This window comes from Chelmon rostratus, chromosome 23, assembly GCF_017976325.1.
Source record: "Chelmon rostratus isolate fCheRos1 chromosome 23, fCheRos1.pri, whole genome shotgun sequence".
Lineage (NCBI taxonomy): Eukaryota > Metazoa > Chordata > Actinopteri > Chaetodontiformes > Chaetodontidae > Chelmon > Chelmon rostratus.
In genome coordinates, this window is record NC_055680.1 from 4,509,744 (window position 1) to 4,527,838 (window position 18,095).

At 42.9% G+C, this 18,095-nt stretch overlaps 1 protein-coding gene across 3 annotated transcripts in view; it reads right to left on the reverse strand.

Moving 5' to 3' along the window:
• Nucleotides 1-18,095, reverse strand: part of dock11 (dedicator of cytokinesis 11) — a 57,843-nt gene that overhangs the window by 32,785 nt on the left and 6,963 nt on the right. For all 3 annotated transcript variants that reach the window (XM_041965549.1, XM_041965548.1, XM_041965547.1), the window contains exons 3-18: nt 16,644-16,733; nt 15,671-15,753; nt 14,927-14,993; nt 13,393-13,488; nt 12,807-12,941; nt 11,819-12,002; nt 10,783-10,862; nt 9,712-9,774; nt 9,301-9,441; nt 7,426-7,701; nt 4,034-4,156; nt 3,835-3,917; nt 3,139-3,261; nt 2,846-2,922; nt 1,776-1,960; nt 1,517-1,582 (exon numbers count right to left, since the gene is read on the reverse strand). In XM_041965549.1, the coding sequence (XP_041821483.1) occupies nt 1,517-1,582; nt 1,776-1,960; nt 2,846-2,922; nt 3,139-3,261; nt 3,835-3,917; nt 4,034-4,156; nt 7,426-7,701; nt 9,301-9,441; nt 9,712-9,774; nt 10,783-10,862; nt 11,819-12,002; nt 12,807-12,941; nt 13,393-13,488; nt 14,927-14,993; nt 15,671-15,753; nt 16,644-16,733 (1,872 nt within the window). The remainder of the gene's footprint in view (nt 1-1,516; nt 1,583-1,775; nt 1,961-2,845; nt 2,923-3,138; nt 3,262-3,834; nt 3,918-4,033; nt 4,157-7,425; nt 7,702-9,300; nt 9,442-9,711; nt 9,775-10,782; nt 10,863-11,818; nt 12,003-12,806; nt 12,942-13,392; nt 13,489-14,926; nt 14,994-15,670; nt 15,754-16,643; nt 16,734-18,095) is intronic.

Genomic DNA, 18,095 nt, shown 5'->3' on the forward strand with positions numbered 1-18,095 from the left:
TACCACACACAACCAAAAACCAAACATTTTCTACTGGCTGCACTGGCAGAGCTACTCATTTTTCAGGTATGTAGTACAATTTCAGGTAAGACCACAAATAACCTATGACTGTGGGTTTGACAGATCAACAGGCGGCAGAGATTGATGTATTTTCAATTCACAGCTTCTGGGAAATCTTCAACTTTCACGTTCCTGTTCCCAAAAGCTTCAAAACAATTTCCTCCGAGCCAGATTAGTGTCTCATGGTAATCCCAGACCCTCCCTGAGCTTCCGCCTCCTCTGATTAAAATCTCCTGAGAGGTGTGCTGCTGGCTCCTGCTCATTGTTTGTTAATAACTTTGTGCCTCAGTGTACTTAAAGCATTGTTTGAGACCAGACTCTGTGTGTGTGTGTGTGTGTGTGTGTGTGTGTGTGTGTGTGAGCGATCTGCAGTATATAACAGATACAGACACACATGTGACTGCACGCTGATCTGTCTGTCTCGACTGTCTTAATCAAGGCATCAAGAAAAAATTGTCTTGGAGGTTGAGAATGTCTGTCTTCCTCCGTCCCTCTGGCAAAGTGAAAAGCAAAACAATCCGCGGTGCTTTGATGCCTGTTTCCACCCACAAATATTTGACATGTGTGGCCAGAGAGAAATGGAGAGGAAGAGAAGAGAGAAACGAGTGACCATTCATTATCTTCTCCTGCCAGCTATAATAACCAGCTTCTGTGAGCTTTTCCTTTCTCTTTTTCTGGCCCCTCGGCTGCGCTCGGACTTCCACTTTGTGAAGAGCAATAAAAGGAACAGTTTATCATGCGTGAAGCCTCTGCTGGTGATCAAATCTCCCAGTTTGCATGACAGCATTATTGTTTCTGAGGCATTTGCAGCAGGCTCCTGCTGATCAGTTTCATCCCCCCAATCATCAATCCTCTTCTCTCCTCAGTCCTCTTTGCTTCCTTTGTTCAGTGGAAACTTTATGTGGACTGTGTTATCTATCCCGTATTTCCCGGTCACCTATATGTTCTGCTGTTTGTGCATGTGTTCTGTCCTGAGCATGCTTTTTAACAGAAATATCATCAACACACATCTTTTCGATGATGTTGTTCCTTTCAGTCTATAAACTCCTTGTTCATAATTTGCATCTTCGTATTAGAAAAACAGCAGCCTACAATATATCAGAAGTCCGTCACTTTAAGCGTTTGTAGTTATAAAAGCATAACAACATATGACAGATCTCTATTTTAGGGCCACTGGTAAGACATTTCCAGAATAAAGTCTTAATTTTAACAGAAAAAGTTTTTTCAAGACTGTAAAAATCTACTAGTTTGCCTCTGTGTTTGAGATTCTGCTTCAAATCATGTCCGGTTACTGGCTAATACACCATGCAAGTGGTTTTAAAAGAAGAAGCAATGCTTTTCTAAAGATATTCTGACTTTATTTTCAAAATCCCTCATCGTCAAAGTCAAATGTGTGCATCACTAATATATATGCAGTAGCTTACATATTTCGACATATACAGTTTATGTAACTCACTTTTAAAGGGGCTGCACCTTCGTCATCTGAATCTCGGAACTGGATGCAGACTGCGATGTTTCTAGCCTGGCGTTGAGGAAGAATCACAGCAGTCGATCAATGCACAAGCAGAGCAAATAATGACTGAGGGTGACTCTGAGTCACATGAGTGATATGTGCTTCACTCTGTCAAGGCTGCAACAACACAGAAACGGGTCTTCGCAAAAGATTTTTACAATTTATTCACACTTCCACCACTCCTGACTTCTGAGTCACACACCTTGGTGAAGGTCTTCTGGTTGTCGTATTTGAGCTGCAGGGGGTAGATGTAGAGCTGGTTCTTGTAGGAGGTGAAGGGGTAGTTGTACTTGGCCTCCTCTGGGAGAAACTCTTCGATCTCCACCGATACCCGCTCACAGCCTTCCTCGAAGGGCTTGACGGGAATGTACGAGGAAGTCACCGTATCTGGAGGACAGAGTGCACGAGTTACGGGAGCAGAGTGCACGGTATATTTGTGAGCTAAGTACACAGCAAATACCCAAACTGCTTGTCGGTACAAACTCACACATTGATGAGAAAAACAGCTTGCAGATCAAATGTACATGATTTTGGGCTTCACAAATAGCGTCAGTTACATCTTATTTACAGCGATCATAAGTACTTCCTGGCAACGCTTTTGCGTACTTTCTTGAACCACCGTTATTGAAGCCGGATTCCATGGTTTATCCTTTATTATTCCTCCTAAATCATGCTCTTTCCTCCATGTGGGTACACTCCCATCACACCAACATGCTTCCTCCCTTCCTTCCCTTTATGCACCTTTTCTTTGTGAACCTAAAACTGACTTTCATTCACTGTGAGCCTGCATAGTTTGCATTCTAGAAACAGAATTTTTTTTTACGTGTGTTGTGAGAGACCCACAGGTGTGGTCTTTGCGGTTGTTGCTACTGTTTGATGGCAATCTTGGAAAAGAAATTCAAGCTTATTCTACTTCAGTTTTTGACATACCACAGTGTAGATACGGTCAGCAGCGGTGAAAACAGGGGAACTGTTGATGCACAAGACACCACAGGGAGGCAGGGTTCTTTCTTTCCTAACTGTCCTATGACAGCAGGCTCACATAACTCAGTACAGCAGATTATAAAGAATGACAGCAATATTTGTGGTTTCCAATTTAAGTACAACAGGCTCACAAAGCTTTTTGAGGCAAGTTTTAATCTAAATATTATATTTAAAGAGTAAGAATGCATGACAGCTCTTTCATATCCACTTTGTGCAGGGGTTAGTGTGTTTTCAAGGCCAGCACTTGATTTGTTAGGATAAGGGGAGTGTTTTGAAATGACAACATACTTGAGAAGTCAGGTGGGACGCACTCAATGGTGACATTCAGCTGTCCAGGGATGGTCTGAAGCTTGCTCTTCTCAGGTCTGACGAGGGAAAAAAGATTCAACATGAGAACAAAGTTCGATAAGGTCTGAATAAAGGACTTTTCCACATTTACAAAGCTTTCTTTATTGATGGGATGAGGTGAATGCTAAGGAAGCATTTGAAATAAAAAAGGCAGGAATGTGCAACGGCACAAGTGTTTTCAGCTACAGTAACTAAGCACTCGCTAAAATAGCAGAAGAGTGGTGGTGACTCACTTCCTGATGTCGGCCAGCAGCTTGATGATGTCGTCAGTGGAGATTTTGCTGCTGTCCTGACGGTAGAGAGGAGAAAACTTCCCATCCATGTCCAGGCTTCCCTGAGCATCTTTGAACACCTGCCTGGAAACACATTACACATGGCTACAGCGACGGCCTTGTGCAAACACCAAAATATCCACATTTCCAATCAGGCCTAATGAATGTACCAGGCTGAACATGCTGGAATTGTAATAAAAATCTAATGCTAGTGTGATGTAGTCCTTTCCATTTTCAGCGGGAGGCAGTTAAAACATTTATTGTATCATATTTCCACCAGCGGTCTCTAACTTCGTGTCCATGAAGCTCTAGCTCCACTCCACTCCATCTGTGTCTACACAGGATGCGTTCAGGGACAGTGTAAGGTCACCTGAGCCCAACACACAATAGTTACGTGCATAAAATGGAAGAAAATAGACTTGAAGCGCTGTATCACACATGCCTGACGGATGAGTGAAAAAAACACAGCTGAAGTGCCTCCTGTGTAGACTCACTGTAACATGTTGTGGGTTTAAATGAAGATTTTGGTACTCAATCAGTCTCAACGATCTTATCATGATGTATCTTCTATACATTCGGATTAGGCCGTTCCAAAGACGACTCCACACAGACTCATTACTGAGTAATATTTAGACTCATGGATTATTCCTGTCTTACTTGGCAGCCCAGGCGAATGGCATCCTGTACTGGCCCAGACGTTGGCATGTCTGCTTGGCAGCTTTGAGCACCTTCTGAGCAGTCTGCAGAGACAGACAACACAAAACACAAAATCAATATGGAAGAGAAAAGGCAAAAAGTGGAAAGCTCGCTGCTGCTTTCATCATGTATTTGACTTTGAATGAGGTGAAAGGCAAACCTTGTTGATGTCGGAGGTCTTGATGTATGGCTCGGCGCAGTGTGTGATGCCGTTCTGTAACACCTTCTCTACACGGGCCACCAGGAAGATATCTGCGTGGGGGTTGGTCACTGAAAAGATACCCTGGAGGACAGAAGGAGAACTGGAGTGAGGAGGCTACTTGGGGTAGGGACTTGATGATACAGTATACAACAAAATCTGTGGTTGTAAGGGGTATTTGTAGTCAGTGAGTTGTCTTTCCGTCAAACCCTTCTAGGACTTTTTTCCATTAGGAATGTGAAATGAGAGATGATCACTTGATGGATACATGGAACTAAAGAGAAACCACTTCATCCAGACTGCTGGGTGCTTAAATAAATAGGCAATCACCAGCAATTCAAATGTGAAACGTCCTCTCAGTCTTCATCAACTGCTTCTCTGCAAGGCAAGTGCAGGGGGAAGTGGCTGCTGATGGCTGAAAGTTATACAGGAAAACCACATGGGGCTCACATCTATTTTTGGTCCAGTGAGATGGGGCTGTCTTTAAGATCGTAGTGTCAGTTCACACAAACAATGTGAAGTGGGCAGAAATGACACTTGGAAAATCATGCGGCTCATTTTGATATGCCGACGTACAAACCTATTACGAGAAAAAACTAGAAGAAAATCCACTGAGTTTTTTGGGAGCAGAAGTAACAATCTAGACAGAAGCAGCAGGAAGTCATTTTGGAAATCATAAACATTTCAGCATAAGCAATGAATTTTAGTGACACAACCAAGGGAGCCGTTGCACCATGGAAGAGGCTAATGTAGCTTTAAATCAGAATAGATGTAGACATCACAAAAAGCACATTAATAATACACATCGTAGAAGAGACAAGCACGGTGCCAGTCACACACAAGCCAGAAGGCAGGCCTCCTCCCGTCTGCCCACGTTCACTCATCTTCACAGTTTTAACAGAACCACGCGCAGCTGCTTCTGGTTTTCAGCCTTTAACACGATGATTTGTTGTATATAACGCACTCGGCACAAAGTGGGGGGAAAATAAATTCAACATTTTGCCATTACACGTCCTAGAATTGCGCTGTCACCGCTTCCTTTTGCAGACATTAACCACCGCTGCTGCTGCTGGTTCTTAGCAGAGAGAAAAATAGAACTCTTAATATCCGCACTGAGACAAATGCATTCGAGTCTGCGAATTATGTCATCAACAGGAACGGAGGCTGTGGCCTCCTCCAAATCTGCTGATGCGGTGGAGTGATATGAGAAGTGGAGGCTCTGTCCTTGGACCACACCCAATGCACCTAAATTAAACTGTGGGCAGCCGAGCTATAATAACACACTAATCACAGAGGTAGAGCCTGCTCTGTTTGTATGCCTGTGTTTGTATGTGTGTGTCCAGATGACCTGTGTGTGTGTGTGTGTGTGTGTTCTGCTGGTGTAGTACTTTCACAGATGTTGGTTGGCAGAACATAACATTAAGTCCACAAATGAGACATACGGAAGCCTGGAATGGTTGGTTTATTTTATGTCCACGGCTTTCAAACTGTGTATAACAATGTGGCCTGCCATTGGTTGCTGTATTCTCTATTAGAAATACTGTTTCTGCTCCGAGTACTTGGGAGTCTGACTCTCCCCTATTCATCTTCCCACCTGTAAGTTGCTTGTTTTCAGTCTATCGCTGTGTCCAGTCATGTGTCTTGTCATGGAAATGGAAAGTGAGTATCTGACGTTTTATAACCTAACTGCTGCTAATTTACAACAGGCACCGGTCTCGCTGAGTGAGTTAATCACATTAATGGGCCAAGCAGCCAGAGGAATACGTGTGTGTGTGTGTATTTGTGTGTGTATTTGTGTGTGTGTGTGTGTTGATCTCACAGCACCTGCAGGAGTTTGCCCGAGCCAAAAGTAACACTCACTCATGGGCATTACTCTTTCCTAAATAAACTCTCGACTTAAAGCTCAGCAAAGAAAATATGACAAGGCATAAAGCTGACATCACCGAGGACTGAGCTAAAATCAGAAAACTGGCAAGCCGAAGGGAGTATGAAATCACTCGCAAATGCTAGCTGAATGAGCTAAAACTGAGGTCTCACGTGGGCCCCTTCAAACTTTTTAAAGGCTGGACATGGACCAAGCTTTGTCTGGAGACACGCTCACCATCTGGAAGTATTACGATGCAATGAAAACTGAAAACACAGCACTTTGAATGAAAGGGAAGAATCGTAATAAAAAACACTACTGTCATGGCTACTTAGCCCCTGTCCCTCCCAGGCCAGCCGCAGCCAGCATGGGAGCGCTGAGTGTCCTTACAGACATAAAGGACAATTCAGCAGTTTGTCACCGCACTGAGCTGTGTAGGGACAGCATCCAACCACAACCTGACGGGGCATGGAAAACGCAGGGTGTGAATAATGTTCTGCTGGTGATGATTCAACTTTAAATCCTCAGTGTGTTTCTTGTGAACTGTAGCTATTAATAGACTATTTATTTGTATTTAATTTCTGCTACTTTTTGTATCTACATTTTTATTTGCCGTGTGTCGGAAACTGAAAGGTCCTCTGAGGACACATCACACAGAGGGACTTCCTGTAAATAAAACCCTTTGAACTACATGAGAACTACTAGATGTGCTTCAAGTAGTGCATTCATCAGTGTCTTTGGATGGACACTGAGATAAAAAAAACATGCTTTTACACAATTCGCTGTAGATTAATGCTCTCTCTTTTGTATGTTTTTACCTGTAAATGTTATAAAGTACCTTAAGATGCACAATCTGAACAAAGACAAGCCCAAAACAAGTTTTTCTTCAGTTCTTTGTGTGGCCTAATAGCTATGAACAAAAAATAAAATTAAGAATCAGTCTCTCATTAGTAAAAACCACATCAGCAAAACAGGACGAAAGGGCTGCCAAAACTCTGGCAAATAAGCAAGCACCAGAGTCCATGTGACTTTTGTTTGTGATTGAAGAGCGTGGACCTAAACAAACCAGAAATACAACACAGCAGACTTCTCTGGTATTATTTTGAGTTTATATAAGCAAAATTACTGTCATCCATAATCTTACTTTGATCAGCTCTGCCGTTATCCCATCAGATGTGCTACCAGTTCTTGGTATAACTTTTACAGTCTTGTTAGAATGTTGAAACATTTTGTTTAAAACTCTGATAAACAAGTTAACTTCTCTTTTTTTATAAGTATAATGAATACAAATAATTAATTAAGTCAATTAGATTTTTTTTTTCCAGAAGACACTGATGTTAAAATTTGTTTCACAAAGGATGGAACTGTATGAATGACACAACAATGATTCAGGTTGCACACCCACTTCTGATTGGCTGTGCACCATCAGTGAGTCAGACAGACTCATTTCCTCAATCAAACAGCTGTCTAAACATAGTCAAGTGTCTACCTGTGTAGGGAAGCGCAGCAGAGCCTCCGACACCCTCTGAAGAGCAGGCAGGCCGTTCCCTTTCCCTGAGTCTCCGTTCACCATGACTCCACCTCCTCCCTCCCCGCCTCCTCCTCCTCCTCCACCCTCTGAGTCCAACGAAGGAGAGAGCTGGCCCGAGGCGTCGGTCAGCATCTCCCTGACGCAGGACGGGTTGAGGTCAACGTGGAAGTCGGCTGAGATTTTGCAACTCTTGGAGACGTCAAAGAGAGCGAGGCTGATGAAGAATGGTTCCACCTGGGGTTCAGCAGAGAGATGGTTTACGGGCTTTTCACACTTGAATACATCAGCCAGGGCTCATAATATCCCTGCATCGCCATTTCACGCTAGATTTAATGAGCTTAATCCAATTTAGAATTCACCCTAACAATTCACTTTTTTTTTAGGACTATACGTTGGATGACCTCAGCACGCAACATACTTGCAGGGATATCAAGAATGATGATGTTAACCCTATAATATCTGACACTTGTTCTACATTCTTTCAGGGTTAGCACAACAAAGGCAGTTTTAACCTACTAACAGTGTGACATTTCACAAGTAAAATGAATGGTTGAGATTCAGAGAGTGTAGATGCAGCGCAAAAATCATGATAACTTGTTTAAGTATGGGCTGTATTCCTATGACACAGAGATGCTAAAAACCTGTAATATGACACCTTGAAGGTCATTGTCTCTCAAATCTGTGTAAAACCTGCCTCAACCAGCATTCATAAGCAGAATAAACCACATGAAACACTTACATAATTATGACTTTCACTTCAGAGATTTAATCTGCCATGCTATTCAATCAACAACAATTAAAACTGCAGATTTTTCCATTTTTATAACCTTTTTTAGAAGAAGAGAAGGCGGAAAAGCGGGCCGAAATTCGGCCCGCTTCTCGCCTTCTCCACGAGAAAATTGGGCCTAAATATGTAAGAATAAATATCAACGTTATAAAAATAGTGTCTTTCTGTGTATCAGACTCCAACAAATATTGGTTCATCCCTAGTTTGGAAGCCCCCCTTTTTTTGAATGACTAAGTGCACTTATGCCAGGATGAATTGTTCCTGCATGATGAACAAGCCTCGTTCCAACCATTAAACATGAAACCTATCAGAGACTGTGGAAGAAAAAGAGGGGAGGGAAAGGGAGAGCGTGCCGCTTCCAAACCACAAATATGACTCAGTTCATTTCTCCTACCAGCCCCTCTAATGCACCAGCAAGCAGGAAGAGGAGGTCTAGCTCAATGTTTTATGACTACAGCGATCCACTCCGACAAAGGCGGCGCACTAAACTGCTGCCTCATGCTACCAAGAGCACTTCGCCGATAACTCACTGAAGACATTTCCATATTCATCAGACTGACTTCTTGCGTAACCTTCAGTCTGGGTTTATCTGGAGCAATGAAGTTTATAGCTCAGGTTCTTCCATATTAGATTAAAAAAAGAAAACTTTGCATTCTTTGTTTCTAAACTCAAATTTGAGAAGGCAGTCATATGTTCTGTAGTTGTGTTAGCCTCTTTTGGCCTGGTTACTTCTGTTGCTTCCAGGCAGGCCAACATGAATTATGAAGGTATATTATCTGGGGCAGCCTTGCAGAGGGTGAGGATGGTTGAGGCTGTGCGGTGTGGAAAGGAAAACTGTGTTGTGATTATATGCAGAAGTGCATACACACAAAATCACCTTACTTTTTGACTTGTTTTTATTTATTGTATTAGCATTTGGTCATATATTTGACCATGAAAGGTTTAGTGGCAAATGAAGAGGCATAGAAAGTAGTAGAGGTAGTAGTAGAGTCACATAAGCAGAATATAAAAAGACTCTTTGTGGTGGAAATTGGGCAGCGACATACGTTGGTGAGCACGCCATCGCCCTTCTCGCTAACGCAGCCCTGGAGACTGAAGGTCAGGTCGTGGCAGCTGACGACGATTCGACGGCCAAAACGCTCCTCAAATGGCTTCACATCTGGCTCGATGCCTGAAAAGTCCAGCCTCTGAATGTCGGACAGGAGTAGGGAGAGGTGGAAAGAGGGAAGCAGGAGGCATGAAGGCAGGAGAGGAAAAACCGCAAGGAGAGAATGATCGATCCAGAGGAGAGGAGAGAGGAGTGAAGTGAGGAGGTGCGTGCAGAGAAAAAGGACGAAGGAGAAGAAAACAGTGCAAATAATGGCAAATCAATGAGAGATCAAACAGTCTGAATCGACTGTGTAATAAATAAATCATAGGACAGCCGTGTGCTAAAAGAAGCATTGTCTACAGTATACCTGTGTCTCAGGATCCAGAGAGAAAAGCTTTTGTCTGCCTTCATTCCTGTTGATCTTATTGAGCTGGTCACACACACACACACGCACACAGACACACACACACACACACACACACACACACACACACACATATGCGAAGAATGTAAATGACATAAAAAGACAATTCTGATGTAATGTAAATGCAATTTTAATTGTATGATACCTTTAGTTTTAAATTCCTTTAGCCTGATGTTTTGCCATGTAGTTTCTTATCATTATTTGACTATTTTTGTTACACTCATCCATTGAAAAAACATATACATGACTGTAAAACAGCAAAAAGCCTGTTATCCGTTACCGTTTAGTGTTTCCCTGCCAGTAAAACAATACAAATGCAGACAGAGTAAGACACAGAAGCAGTAAAAAGACCCAGACAGAAGGAGAAAGAAGGGCGTCTAATGGAGACAAACAAATCAAACCCTCAGGTCACGGTAAGAGCCTTAATCTATCTCCTTCCCCACCTCTCTTCCCCTTGTTTCTGCTCTCACTGTGACCAGCCTGCAGATAAACTCATGGAGAGGGAGAAGCTGCGCTGGAGTGGCCCAGAGCAAACAGAGTGAAACAGCACAGAGCACAGAGGGCTTTGTTGTCTGCGTGTAGCTCTGGGTTTACAGACATATTAAAACGGCCCGGCCTCGGTGGAATAAACACTGCCGTTCTCAAGCTTAGAAAACACACTCAAAGACAGGGAGTCCAACAAAAGAGCTGCTCCTTTATGTCTCTTGTAGACAATTATAAACAAAGGGTTAAAAGAATGTGGTTTGGAACAGAAGCTCAGACTAATTATTGAGATTTGTTGCTGTCATTAAGTTCTTTTGCTGTCAGGTGGCAGCTTTTTTCATTTTTTTCATTTCATCACTATTGTTTGCACTTAAGCCTATCACTGTGTCGTGATAGGCACAAAACAAAAACAGGACATATTACAAATAAAAAATAATTACACTCATAAACCAAATCCAAAACATAATTTTAAATGTTTTTGGTTTCTGTCTGTCTGAGTGAATCAATAAGCAATCAACTGATCCTTCATACCTTCATAAGTTCAGGGTGTAGGCTCCTCCCGAGGCTTTCCAGCAGGCTCTCCCCTTTACCTTGGCTGGCAGTGTCGTCATCTGATTGACCAGGACAGTGATCTCGCATGAATAAAGGCAATCACAATGCACAGAGAGCCAGTCCAACAACAAATCACAATATTGCAAATCAGGTCCAATAAAGCTCTGCTCACTCGATGCTTCCTTAATGGCTCCCTGTGTGGCTGTCTAAGCTAAACTAATATCTTACAGTCTACTGGCCAAATTAAAAAGAGGCCCTTCACTATTCTGCTGACTCCCAGGTGATGGACTGAGTGAACCCTCCATCTTTCTGGACGGCCTCCCACTCACTCATCAGCATCTTGGAGATTTGCTACAAAGCTAGGCCTATTGGGTTTCACTGGGACGTTCTGCAGATAATATACTATTATATAAGAAAAAAGACCCACAGATGCTGGCAAGACATACGCAAACTGCATAAAACTGCATAAAACTGCAGGCTTTCTTCCACAGCAACGGGTTCAACAATTCATCGTAACTGCCCCCTAAAGAAACACACACTTGAGAGAATTTGGGAGCGAAACTTAAGAGCGAAGCGAACAAATAAAACAGCTGAACCAAGTTCTCAGATTCCTGAGCTTTGATTTACTCATACCTGCACAGCTGAACATATTTTAGAAAAATTTACTGCTGATGTGCAAGCATACAACTTCTATGTCTCTACTGGCAGCAACTATAGGTATAGTGTTAAGCCTATTTATTGGCTGTGTATCATTGCAATATAGAAGCCATTAACATGTCATAACACTGGGATCAGACTTAAATTCAGGGGAGTTTTAGACAGTCTCCACTGCCGGGGAGAGGGATTACTGCAACCAAGGCCTAAAACAGGCTCAGACATTATGTTCAAAGATGCTATCATTATTATCATAGCAAAATAGACCATGACAGCAACTCTTCAGGTGGTTGACTGAAAGATGATCCGGTTATGTCTATATACCAAGTGTGTTTTCAGATGTTGGTGCAGTGTAACTCACCTAGAGCACAGTCTATTGTCTCTGCACCGTTCCTCCTGTCCTGGCTGGCCTCAGTGCTGCTCTGCAGAGCCTGTTTCAGCGTGGCCACCCACTCCTCCATCTCTGCTTCGCTGTCAGCAGCTAGGAAGTGGCTGTAGCGGTCTTGCATCTTCAGTTCGAAGCCATTACGACGTATCTTAGGGCTCTGAGGAGAGACGAGTTATTGTATTTTATATACTTTGCTATAATCTTTGCTTTATCTTCTTCCCCAAAACAAAACCCTAACATGGATAAAAGAGCATCCCATGTTGTGGCAGTGAGAGGGGTGATAATATCATGTAGGCAATGTTTCTGATCAAAACATTTTGTGAAAGCGTTAATAATGAGCTTTTTGGTTGTACAGTGCTTCAGATGAGGTAAGGTCCTCACTAAAGATTAATGGTCCTTACACTGAATAATTTTTCTATAAATATAACATAAACACTGCTGTGTTTCTGGTGCAAAACCTGCTGCACACAACAAACATGCTTCACAAGATTCTGCATTACAGTCTGCATCAAAGCGCCGCAATGAGTCTCCTCACTCTTCCCATTCATCTTCTGAATGTGTTCATCAGGCTGAAAGCTTCCTGGCAGCCTGTCCAGTCAGTGCAGACCTGAATGATGTACCAGCCTGTGCCATGAGCCAACATCAGCAGCCCCTCATAATCTGCTGGAACCGGACTTTTCTGCCCAAGTCAGTGGAATGCAGTAAATCTATCCAATCAAAGCAGCTAAAATCCCCTGGAGCATGGCGATACTCGGAAACACACTGACTTTCACGAGGGGGAGAGCTTTGCCAAGAACAGAAAACTTACAGCAGGCACAGACGGAGAAAGACCAAAAGGACTTTGGTGTTTAAACTGTGTGTGTTTGGGTTTTAACTAAACAAACAGCATAGTACAATGAAAGCTTAAGAGTTAGTCAAAGTGGAAAAAAAGATGCTGCTGCGACTGTACAGCCCTGCATACCTGAACAACGTCTATGCAGGAGTCCAGGTAGATGGATCCTTTGGTGTCCTTGCAGTTCTTCTCATCCTTGTAGGAGTTGAGGATGTAGGAGCCGTCAGGGAGCTGAGACAAGTAGAAGTACCTCCTTTTGAACACCTGCAATTCACAGCAATGGAGAGAAAATCAGGGAACTTCATATCTAACAGACACTCATAACAGGGAAATGCAGCATTGCATGGCACGGCCGTTGTCTAAATTTAATTTAATTTTCTAATTGAAAGGAAGATGCTGCATATGATACACTGTTAAACATTTTCATATGTGTTTTTGACCACCCTTTTATTGCTTATGTTTATGTCTCCTTCCTTGTTTTTATATTATAACACAGCTTTCTCTGCGTTTACTGGCTCATACAGTGCAGTACAATGAACAGAGCAATGCAGAAGCTGATAGAGAATAGTGTAGTTTTAGTGGTGCATCAGCCCTGGAGGAAAACAAAGAGTTGCCACGTCTCCCGAGCTCTGTTGTGAACCTTTTTGCTGTTGTTGTTTCATTTGTTGCTGTTATGTTGTGTGAACAACAGACGGGAGGTCTGGTGGTGACTCACCCTCATGGAGACAGACAGGCTGCTGTTGATGTTGGCTTTCTGAAGCCAGCCCTGCTTCATGATGCCTCCCCTCTGGGAGCACAGCGATGCTGAGTCCTGACAGACACAAAGACAGAAATCAATCAAAACATTTTCACATTATTACACAGGTTAATTCAGGTTAGCGGTCTTACATATTAAGCATCACAGATTAGAACATGACGTTTTATTTCTCTGATTCACTGCTTTGTTTTCGCAAATGCTGCTGCCTTTTTCTCTTTACTTGAGCTGGCGTTGTGTCAGTGCAGCCCTTCCATCTTCAGCTATCATGGGACTGTTCATCAGCACCACAGAACACACAAACATTCATCACAAGGGAATGAGCACTCTCATATGCGCATGCAAACATGCACACCCTCTTGGGAGTAAGGCATCAGGCCACTTGGAGGGATTCGCAGAAGAGGAGGCCTAATTAGCTTAATGTAAGGCTGGAACATGACAAGCATATCATGACACTGAGTGAAAAAGGGGGTTGAGATGTGTAGAGGCGTTGTGCTTTATTGAGGAGAGTGTAATCACATTTATGTTGCATTTTGTCCTCAGAGCGTCACGCCTCCTCCTTTCTCTCTAGCTTTGTCCTATAATCTAATTGGCTGGCGGTTCTCCTGCAGCTTGCTCAAGTCCATACTTCCCTCAGACATACAGCAGTTGACAGCAGCCACCATGCATAGACACCTCACCACACCTTAATATAAACAGTGGTAGGGTACTTAGCACTGTCACCTAATGCTTAATGTCCCTAACTGCATATTATTGATTTATTGGTACTGCCCTGTGGATGTGTGTAAAAGGTTACACAAAGGACACAGAAAAGCAAACATTTATACAAGCAAATATAACTGAAAGACGTAACGATCGTTTTCCTTATCATAAGTGTATTATGTGTGGGGGGGGTTTTTTGTCCTTAAATATTTGCCATCACAGCCGGATACGATCATGCAAAATGTAAGTCTAGCATGGGTTGTTTCGAGAAGCAATAGAACCATCTCCTCCCTGCCCTCCCCGTCCTGGCAGCACAGCAGCATTTATATTCCTTCCATTAAATCCTTTCTCTGTCTAAGTTTATCTGCATCCGGCCGGAGGGCAGAGGGAGGAGGATCGATGAGGGCTATTTATAGGACGTATAAGGCTGATGGTTTCGCTGTCCTGCACTCAGTCTCTGAGGGGTCGCACACTGCCGGGTGGACTGAGGGACTGGCAGACCATAAGTCACAGAAACCTTTACCAGTTCAGTGCATGTCCATGCAGGGCACGGCTGCTCTGCTTGCTTATATTTTCAGGCATGTTCAGTGAGCCAAATTTCTGTCTTATCTCCAGGATTAAAATAGATTAAAGGGATCTTTTTCATTTTCGAGCAGGGTTTACAGGACATCACTAAAAGCTGTGCATACGTCCGTGGTGCAGGCCGTCCACACAGGGCCCGGTGAGTCAATAGCAGACCACTCATCCTCACTGCAGTGATCAATGTCTGATCTAACAGCGCACCTCTGCTCACCTCGTCTTTGGCGTCTTCATCGATCTCGAACACGTGAGCCGGCAGCTTGTCTGTCTTCAGGCCTTTGCTATGAAAAGACAGTGAGAGAGGGTCAGCGGTCTTCAATAAATCAGCCCCCTCCTGACTGTACATCCCCTGTGGCGAGGTCTGCCATCTCTCTACATCTTTACTCTTTGTAAAGCATGTAACATATCACTGCCTGATCTACACATCTTAACGCGTCTCCCTTACTAAGTTTGTGCTGTGTTGGTCAGTAAATCTTGTACCAGCGTTATGTTTTTTTTTTCTTTGGACTTTATAGGGTGTGTGGAAAATGCTTTTACGCATATGTTTCTTTCACTCCAATTCATGGTTCAAGTGAAGGTTGCGGTGATAAAAATTTTAAGGAAGGAAGCCCGATCGCCATTTAAATATGAATTCAAAACATCTGGGCTGCACCTGCTGTGCTGTAGAGGAATATCTGGCTGAACTCTGTGCACTTACTTCAATTTGTATGCAGCATTTCCTCTTTTTTGCCGAAGCACCAGAGCTGGATTAATACACAGGATCAGTGATTTGTTGCATGTCGTCATCACGCAGACCCATGTGAGCGGAGTAAATCTCTTGTACATGTTACATATTTGGCAGTAAAGAACTCTGATGTTGTTTTGCACCGGCTCTGATCCCTGACCTCTAAATTTTCTACATGTCCGAGCTGCGTTTCCAATTTATATCTGTCAAGTTCTTTTTTCTCATCTTCCTTACCTTGGCAACATGCGGAAGTCACCAGAGTAAGCCTCATATTTGTAGTTGATTACATGCCAGTCGGTGTTGTACATCTTGATGCACTGTCAAACAGGGCAAGAGAGAGAGAGCTGGATTAGGGGCAGCACACGCATTCACATATAACAAGCATACCATACTAGCAAAGTGACCAAAAGCAAGCACGCAGTTCTTGTGACTCACGGAGGAGGACAGAGCACTCAGTTCCCCTTTCTGGTCAGACCATTCCAGCTCGACATCACTTATTTATGAACTCAAAATAAGTGGCTGAAGAGGTCTTTCCCTAACCATGACTTCTATTGACTTCTATTTGCTGTCACCCAAGATGGTTTTCATTGTACATATTTTATTCAGTGTGAAACTGCAAGCAGAAATTATTATTTAAGTCAGCTGAAAGGATCTTTGTTCAATAGATGCTGAGTAAGCTGTGGTCTGTTTTAACAACCCCTGTGACAGTTGTTTCACTGCTATATCATAGTCATGAGAGCTGGCTGATGAACACAGATTAGGAGCCTGGCAGAGCAGCAGAGCATATCCAACATCGCGCCAGAAGAGTCTGTTTTTCATTGCAAACACAATATATCATCAGCGCAGCACGTGTTTACCACTGGCCTGTGCATTTAGTGTTTCTTTATGAGCTATGAGTGACCACTTCAGGCTGAAGGGCATGAGTGCTGCTGTGAAGTCATTAAGAAATCGTTTTTTATGTTTAAGAGTTGAACTTTCTTGCATTTAATGTCTGCTTTTCATTGAGCAGGTTCTAATTAATTAAACAAAGTAAAAGTAAGATTATTGAGGATATTTATAAAATTGTGAATACCCAGCTTCAATATCTTTCACTCTAAAACCACCTATTTTTTAGAAAGGACGGCGTTGCTTAAAATGTGCCATGTGACACTGAGTGGGGCCAAGTCATACACGTGCTGATACACAGGGGACTGCAGGGTTACACTACCTCTTTGGCAAACAGACTCCTGGCCTCCCGCTCAGCATTCTGAGGCACCGAGAGAACAACAGTCCTCCTCTGCCGGGAGATCTGGGACTCCTGCACACAAACAGTGAGACACACATGACCCTAAAACAAACGTTCATGAAATATTGGTGATGACACTTCTTTATCTTCTCATCAAAGACGTTGTAGCTGCACAGCAGGAAACCACAGACAACAGGCAAAGAGAAAGTAAATGAGAGAAAACAGTAGGCAGAGATACAAAGGAACAACAGAGTGTCAAAAGTCTGTCTCAGGATGGGGGGAAAAAAACAGACACGGAGCCAGACGTGGCTCTAAACAAAACCACATGTTTGAGCCAGCACCAATAAATACAGAGCAGAAGTACCTGGCTGGGTTGGATTTGACTGGCCAGGCCCGTCGGACTGGCCCGTAAATAACTGAGCCTTGTGTGTTGGGGATGAGCTGTGATTAATGATGGGAAACCTTCCTTTAGAAGGTGATATTTTGCAGTTTTGCTCCGATGGTTTTACAAGAAAAAAGCTGCTGATTTGGCTGTTTACTGTGGAGATCTTAGCACAGGTGTGTTGAGTATAAGATCTTGTATTTGACCTTCAAGTCACAGGCTGCAGATGGATTGACTGATGCTGGAAGGCACGAAAGAAGAAGAGTTTGGATCCAGCATTGATTCATTGTGGAAAAAGCACGTACATTTTAAAATTTTACAGAAAAAAACAACCAAGGCTGTATTTCCACACAGAATGCTTATTTTTATATGAATAATCCACAGGATATATTCAGTTCAAAACAGCTTGAGGGTTATTTTTGTACACTGTTCTCACCAAAGTCATTGCTAAGAAATGGGACAGCGCAAGAAACACAACATGTCAGACACTCAGACAAGTTGCAAACAAGACAACGGTTTAACCAGATAAGCTAAACCACTTTCCTTGGAGGTGAAACCCAAAGGGAGCACACATGAAATCTGCAACAATGCATCTGAGTTGAACTCTGAGGTCAGTCTGAAAACTGTTCACTCTTAAGCCTGGCTGACCTGGTGGTTTACTCAGAAACTGTCTGATCATTGAACTGTTTATATTTCTGTCCCCACCTGACCTATTTTTAGATATGAAACAGCTATCCTAGAGCTTACTTTGCTGGGTACAATGTTATTATAACCAATAAAACTGATGGTAAAAAGGAGATCCATGTTCTTGGAAATTGAATTTGTCATTTAAGGGATGATCATGTTGGGCATTAGTGTTTCTGTTTCATGTCATGGGGTTGCTCTGGCCCTATACAGTACAGCCAAACTGATAAATTTGGCCAAGCTGATACATCATTATTATTATTAGCATATTGCAGATATATCGGTATCAGCGAAAATGTCAACCCAATAAGTAACAAGAAAATATATTTCAGACACTCCATTAACATGAGGAAATTTAGAAACATTGC